This window comes from Chiloscyllium plagiosum, chromosome 18 (assembly GCF_004010195.1).
Source record: "Chiloscyllium plagiosum isolate BGI_BamShark_2017 chromosome 18, ASM401019v2, whole genome shotgun sequence".
Classification (NCBI taxonomy): domain Eukaryota; kingdom Metazoa; phylum Chordata; class Chondrichthyes; order Orectolobiformes; family Hemiscylliidae; genus Chiloscyllium; species Chiloscyllium plagiosum.
In genome coordinates, this window is record NC_057727.1 from 4042447 (window position 1) to 4050492 (window position 8046).

Below are 8046 nucleotides of genomic sequence, written 5' to 3' on the forward strand. Positions count from 1 at the left end.
GAATTGAACCCGGGTCTCTGGCGCTGTGAGGCAGCAGTGCTAACCACTGTGCCACCGTGCCGCCCATATTATTGACATGGATAGGAAATTGCTTCAATGGTAGGAAACAGAGTTGGAATAATGGGTAAGTACTCAAATTGGCAGGACATGATGAGTGGTGTCCCTCAATGATCTGTGTTGGAGCCTCAATTATTCACAATATGCATCACTGACTAGGATAATGGTGTAAAAATATCCAAATTTGCTGACAACACAAAATTGGGTATCATTGTAAACAGTGTTGATGACAGCATAAAATTACAGCAGGATATTGACAGATCTGGCCAAGCTGTGCCAGATGGATTTTAATTTTAGCAAGTGCCAGGTTATCCATTTCAGATCAAAAAAGGATAGATCAAATCATATTTTAGAAGGAACAAAATTAAATACAGTGGATGTCTAATGAGATTTGGGGATTCTGGTGCATAGTTCATAGAAAATAATCTAGAAGGTTCATGGAATGCTGGTCTTCATATCACAGGTATAAGGAAGGAGGGGTTATGCGGCAGTTATACAAAACCCTAGTTAGGCCCCCACTTAGAGCACTTTAAGCAGATCTGAGTATCACACATTATGGAGGATGTTTTGACCCTGGAGGGAGTTCACTGCAGGTTTACAATGATGATACCTGGTCATCAAGGTTAACTTATGAGGAGAGATTAGACAAATTAGGCCATTTTTCTCTAGAATTTAGAAGGCTCAGTGCGTGATCTAACTGAGGTTGTCAGGAATATTAATAGAAAGACGGGATAGATAGCGATAAACTATTTTCATTGGTTGAAGAGTCTAGTACCAGGAAACATAATCTAAGAATTAAGACCCGGCCATTCAGGAGCGGTGTTAGAAAGCACTTGTACAAGAGTAGAGGAGGTTTGGAACTGTCTTCCTCAAAATGGCTGTCGATGCTAATGCAATAGTTAAATGTAAATCTGAACTGGACAAATGTTTAATTAAGTGAGGATATCAATTGGTATGGGTCCCAAGGCAAGTATATGGGGTTAGGCCACAGATCAGCCATGACTTGAAGGGCTGAATGGCCTCCTCCTGTTCTAATGGTCCCATGTATTGATGAAGGGCTTTTGCCCGAAACGTATAGACTCTCCTGCTCCTCGGATGCTGTCTGACCTGCTACGTTTTTCCAGCTATGTACTCACTCAGACTCAGGTGGTGATGCTCACCTACACACTATTCTAGGCTTGAAAGAAACCACACAAAAACACAGCCTAGAATTTAAGCAGTGACCCCTACTTCTAGATTCACCCATAAGAGGAAACATCCTTTCCACATCCACCCAGTCAAGATGCCGTATCTGTTTCAATTAAGCCACCCCTGAGTTTTCTAAACCCGTGAGGACACAGGCCCAGCCAGGATCAGATTTTCCCCATTCCCACCTAAGGAAAAACAAGCTCAGTTTTTACACAAGCTGTCTACATAATTCAATCTGGCCATATGCTCATGTATGTTGTATGTATTGCTTACATATCTAAGGCCATACCTAACAGCTCAGTATGGTTGACAGGTGCAACTTGGCACGGAATGTTAAAAGCTAACATAAAATTCACCTCAAGACCTTCTGGCTTGATATGTTTCATGGCAGGCAACCATTTTGAATCACCTGGCTCACCCACTTAGACAGTCACAGAGGCATTACATACAAACGGAATTTGCCTGGAGATGTGGAGGAGGTAGATTCAACTGAGCCATTCAAGAGGGGTAGTAGATGGCTAGTGGGATAGAAATGCTGTGCAGGGACGAGGTAGGATTTTGGCACCGGGTAGCAGAACCAGTGCAGACATAGTGGGCCAAATGGCCTCCTTTGCGCCACCACAATTGCGTTTTTCATTCATTGAGTATGTGTTTGGCAAGGCCAGCATTTGTTGCCCATTCTAATCTCCCATGATCTCCAAGAATGCCTCAGCCATTTCATAAGGCAGTTAAGAACAATGTTAGGCCAGACAGGACAAGAACACAGTGGCTCAGCAGTTAGCACTGCTGCCTCACAATAGCAGCGACCTGGGTTCATTTCCAACCTCAGGTGAACGTTTGTGTAGAGTTTGCACATTCTCCCTGTGTCTGCATGGGGATTTCCTCCCACATTTCAAAGATGTTTAGGCTTGGTGAGTGTGGTGCTAGAAAAGCATAGTAGGTCACGCAGCATCTGAGGAACAGGCAAAAGCTCTTCATTTGGTGAATTAGCCATGCTAAATTGCCCGTAGTGTTCAGGGATGTGTAGGTTAAGTGCATTAGTCAGGGGTAAATATAGTGTAGGGGGAATGGGTCTGGGTGGGATACTCTTTGGAGGGTCAGTGTGGACTTGTTGGGCCAAAGGACCTGCTTCCACACTGTAGGGATTCTATGGAGAACAGGAGATTCCCTTCCCTAAAGCACATGAGTAAGCCAGATGTATTTTGTTTCAAAAAACTGATGATAGCCTCAGTAATGATGACCATAAAACTGACTTTATATTGTCGATTCTATTTATTGAATTGAAATTCCATTCACTGCCAGAGCATTAGCATCAGGATTATTAGCCCAGTGAGATTTTCGTAATGTCACAAACTCCTCTGAGTAATATCCTTCACTGAAAGGAAGTCTGACTCGACACATACAGCCTGTGTAGGTCTCAACTCTTCAAAGCCCAGATGTTGCCGGACTGGAAGGTTTGAGTTATGACGAGGAACAGGATGGGCTGGGACGTTTTTCACTGGAGTGCAGGAGGTTGAGGGGCGACCTTAAAGAAGTTTATAAAATCATGAGGGATACGGATAAGGTGAAGAGCAAAGGCCTCTTCCCCAAGGTGGGGGAGATACAAACTAGAGAGCATATTTTTAAGGTGAGAGAAGAAGGTTTAAAAGGGACCTGAGGAGCAACATTTTCACACACAGAGCTTCATGGAATTAACTGCTAAGGGAAATGTTAGACACAGGCACACTTACAACATTTTGATTGAATTTGATTTGATTTATTGCAGTCACGTGTACTTGAGTACAGTGAAAAGCTTTGTTTTGTGAGCAGTACAGGCAGATCATAGCAAACAAGGACATACAGATCATAAGGTGCTTAGCAGAGTGAGGCTTACAAGGTTACAGCTACACAGGAGGGACACAAAGCAACGTCATTGTTATTTGAAGTTAGAGAGCTCATTCATCAGTCTAATAATGGCAGGAAAGAAGCTGTTCCTGAACCTGATGGTGTGTGTGTGTTCAAGCTTTGATATCTTCTGCCTGATAGAAAAAGATGTAGGAGATCATTGCAGGGGTGGGACGGGTCTTTGATAATGTTGGCGGGTCTTCATCAAAGACATTTAAAAGATATTTGGATGGATACATGAATAGGAAAGGTTTAGAGGTGATGTGGACCAAACACAGGCAAGTGGGACTAGTCTAGTTTGGGAATCTTGGTCAGCATAGACAAGTCCGGGCTTATGCCTGAAACGTCGATTTTCCTGCTCCTTGATGCTGCCTGACCTGTTGAGCTTTTCCAGCACCACTCTAATCCAGACTCTAATCTCCAGCATCTGCAGTCCTCACTTCTGCCAAGTTGAACCAAACAATCTGTGTCCCTGCTGAATGAGTCTATGACTCTTAATGGCCGCAGGGCAACTAGGGACTGGGTACAAATGTTGTCGCAAAGTTTTATGCGAGAAAGCCCCATGAGTGAATATCCAAATGCACCGTTTGAATGCATGTTGTGTCAAGGATTGAAATCCTATTGATGCCCCAAACTAACACGACTTCCTGGTTCCTTACCCAAAACGTAAATTTCATTGTTAAGCACAGCTGTACTGAAACGATATTTGGAGAACTCCATGGGCCCACACTCAGTCCATTTGTCTCTGCCTGGGTTATACCGAAACATCCTGTTGCTGAGCCGATCAGGTTCATCATCGGGAAAATCCGTCTGCAGAAAGAAGCAAGAATCAAAGGCAAAAGGAGGGCATTAAGATCAGGGAGTGAGACTTCCAGCAATGCTGCCCATTATTCAGACTGAGCGCTAGTGCAGACTAAAATGCTTGCAAAGGACAAGAGATAGAACAGACACCAATTAATGCTAATTAATATTGGTGTTTGTTTGACAATCTATGTTAAGTGGGAAATAGAAACACAAGCACAGGTCATTAGAATGGTGTGCACCCACTCAAATACAGTGCCAAACTGGAGGAGGGCAGTAATACAAACAGTAAACACAGGATGGATGTTCCTGGTAACTGGGGGTGTCCAGAACCAAGGGTCACAGCTTAAGGATATGGAGTACGCCATTCAGATTTGAGATGAGGAGAGAATTCTTCACCTAGAGAGTGGGAACTCTCTGCCTCAGAAAGTGATTCAGGCCAAAACATTGAGTATTTTCTAGAAAGAGTCAAATATAGTCACTAGGGTTACAGGCTGAGGTACACATTTTTTTTAATTAGTAAAGGGATCAATGGTTATAGTGAAAAGTGGAGTTGAGGATTATCAGAGTAGCCATGATCTCTTTGAATGGAGAAGCAGACTGGATGGGCTGAATGGCCTACTCCTGTTCCTATTTTCTACGTTTCCAAGATGCAGATTTTATTGCAGTTGGTTAGACATCACATTGCACTGTCACAGTGTACGTCTAATTTTCTCAGCTTATTGGCAATCTGACTCCTGATGGATTCGCATTTCTCCAGTAGGTGAATATCATTCATCCAGCCATGTACAGCACAGAAACAAGCCATTCATCCCAGCCGCTCTGTGCTGATCTATGTGCTTCACATGAGCCTCCAATTTCATTGCATTGTACCTAATTGCATCTCCTCCTGGCCCTTTCTCCCCCATGTGTCATTCAGCCCCCTTTTACAACCATCGATCCAATTCACCTCAGCTACTCTTCACTATGGCACATTCCATATATTAACCCCTTCGCAAATTGTTCAGGTTGTCATGTATGATACTATTTACACTCCCCTTAACTGGAAACACCTTTATTGCATCAAACCCATTCGTAATGTTCAAAACCTTGAATCAGGAGGTCACCTTTCACTCTCTTCTTGAATAGAGGAGGCTACCAGCCTCCTATCCCACCATCTCTCAACTGGCTATTCCCCATATGCAAACTTAAGGGATGTCAGTGGGATGTTCGACTGTGGAGCACTTAACAACTATTTTGGCCTTTCCCCGATGCTGACAGCCAATCAGCATGCAGGAGGAAATTGCTACACGGAGTAACCCCAGACCCTGGTTGATTTGTCATTTTCCCAGCACTGGAGGTTATCCGCATTAACGCTGCCTTGGCCAAGATCAGGAACATCAAATCTTGGAGCTGGTGTAGGCCATTCGGCCCTTCGAACCTGCCCTGAGTTTGTGAGGAGGATGATCAGGGCTGATCCTTTATCTCAAAGCCATATTCCTGCTTCCTTCACATACCCCTTGATGCCTTATCTGTCGCTTTCTTGAATATATTCAGTGACTTGATCGTCTTTTGTGGTGGAGGATTCTGTGGGTAAAGAACTGTCCCTCATCTCAGTCCTAAATGGTCTACCCCATATTCTGACTTGAGATCTCTGGGTCCTAGACTCCCTAGCCAGGGAAAACATTCTCCCTGTGTCCAGTCTGTCCAGCCCTGTTAGACTTTTATATGCCTCAATCTGCTCTCTCTTCTTTCTAAACTCAGTTGAATACAAGTCCAGACGAACCAACCTTTCCTCATAGGACAGTCCTGCTATTCCTGGTGAATCTCTGTTGCACTCTCTGTATTGCAAATATATCTTTTCCTAAGTAGGGAAACCAAAACACCATAGCTCAGGTGCAGTTTTACCAAGTTCCTTTATAATTGCAGGAAGACATCTTAACTTCTGAACTCAAATTCTCTTACAATGAAGGCCAATTTACTGTTTCCCTTCCTAATTACTTGTTCCACCTGCCTGTTTACTTTGACTGGTTACAAGGCCACCAGATTCCTTTGAACATTCCCATTTCCCAATATATCACAGTTCAAATAATAATGGGGCAGCGTGGTGGCTCAGTGATTAGCACTGCTGCCTCACAGCGCCAGGGACCCAGGTTCAATTCCAGCCTTGGGCAACTGTCTGTGTGGAGTTTGCACATTCTCCCTGTGTCTGCGTGGGTTTCCTCCGGGTGCTCCTGTTTCCTCCCACAGTCCAAACATGTACAGGTTAGGTGAATTGGCCATGGTGTTAGGTGCATTAGTCAGAGGGAAATGGGTCTGGGTGGGTTACTCTTCAGAAGGTTGATGTGGACTACCACACTGTAGGGAATCTAATGATAAATACTCTTCCTTTCTATTTATCAGTACAAAATGTATAACTTCACATTTCTCAATATTATAATGCATCGACCATGTATTTGTCCACTCGCTTGTCTAAATCACCATGAAGCCTCCTTCCATCCTCCTCACAAACTCACCCAGTTTTGTGCCATCAGTAAACTTGGCAATATTACATGTGGTTCCCTCACTGAGGTAAGTTTGATATGGGTATGAATTGCTATGGTCCAAGCACTGAACCTCGCAGTATCCCATGAATCACTGCCTACCACCTGAACAAAGACTCATTTATTTCCACTCTCTGTTTCCAATCTGTTAACCAATTTTCAATTCATTCCAATATCCTGTGTGCTTTAACTTTCCCCATTAACCTCTTGTGTGGGACTTTATCATGAACCTGCTTGGAATCTAAATATAACACATCCACTGGTTCTCCCTGGTCTATTCAGCTGGTTATATCTTCAGAAAACACCAAATTAATTAAGCACGATTTAATTTACATAAACACATGCTGGTTTTATCTAATCCCATTAATGTTTTCCAAGTGTTATCCAAAAACAGGCAGAGAATTGGCCATCTGCCCTGGGTGGCCTCTTAGCAGGATGATGGACAGGAGCTTTATCTTTTGAGAGATACTGTCAAAAGAAAGTTTAGAGATTGGGTTTAATGTATATCTAGATGAAGGGGCAACTTTTTCATGCAGATTGAATGAGCTGCCAGAGGAAATGGGTGGAGGCTGGTACAATTACAACATTTAAAAGGCATCTAGATGGGTATATAAATAGGAAGGGATTAGATGGATATGCTGGCAAATGGGACTAGATTTATTTAGCATATCTGGTCAGCATGGACGAGTTGGACCAAAGGGTCTGTTTCCATACTGTACATATCTATGACTCTATGACTATGAACATCTGAGATAGGTTGATGGTGTCACTATGACTTTAGTGGTCAAGTGACAAATGTTCCATTGAGAGATTAAAGCCCATACAGTTCAGAGTACGTCGCTCTGTGGACTTTAGGGTGGAATGGTGGCTCAGTGGTTAGCATTGCTGCCTCACAGTGCCAGGGATCTGGTTCAATTCCAGCCTTGGGCAATTGTCTGTGTGGAGTTTTCGCATTCCCTGCGTGGGCTTCCTCTGGTTTGCTCCCACAGTCCAAAGATGTGCGGGTCAGGTGGATTGGCTGTGCTAAATTACCCATAGTGCCCAGGGATGTGCAGGCTAGAGTGGATTGGCTGTGCTAAATTACCCATAGTGCCCAGGGATGTGCAGGTCAGGTGGATTGGCTGTGCTAAGTTACCCATAGTGCCCAGGGATGTGCAGGTCAGGTGGATTGGCTGTGCTAAGTTACCCATAGTGCCCAGGGATGTGCAGGTCAGGTGGATTGGCTGTGCTAAGTTACTCATAGCGCCCAGGGATGTGCAGATCAGGTGGATTGGCTGTGCTAAGTTACCCATAGTGCCCAGGGATGTGCAGGTCAGGTGGATTGGCTGTGCTAAGTTACCCATAGTGCCCAGGGATGTGCAGGTCAGGTGGATTGGCTGTGCTAAGTTACCCATAGTGCCCAGGGATGTGCAGGTCAGGTGGATTGGCTGTGCTAAGTTACCCATAGTGCCCAGGGATGTGCAGGTCAGGTGGATTGGCTGTGCTAAGTTACCCATAGTGCCCAGGGATGTGCAGGTCAGGTGGATTGGCTGTGCTAAGTTACCCATAGTGCCCAGGGATGTGCAGGTCAGGTGGATTGGCTGTGCTAAGTTAC

General features: G+C 44.3%; 1 protein-coding gene across 2 annotated transcripts in view; it reads right to left on the bottom strand.

Annotated features, from left to right (window-relative positions):
* The window catches only part of kbtbd12 (kelch repeat and BTB (POZ) domain containing 12), a 49469-nt gene that overhangs the window by 19674 nt on the left and 21749 nt on the right, over window positions 1-8046 (bottom strand). For both annotated transcript variants that reach the window (XM_043707588.1, XM_043707589.1), the window contains one exon: window positions 3789-3939. In XM_043707588.1, coding sequence (XP_043563523.1) covers window positions 3789-3939 — 151 coding nt within the window. The remainder of the gene's footprint in view (window positions 1-3788; window positions 3940-8046) is intronic.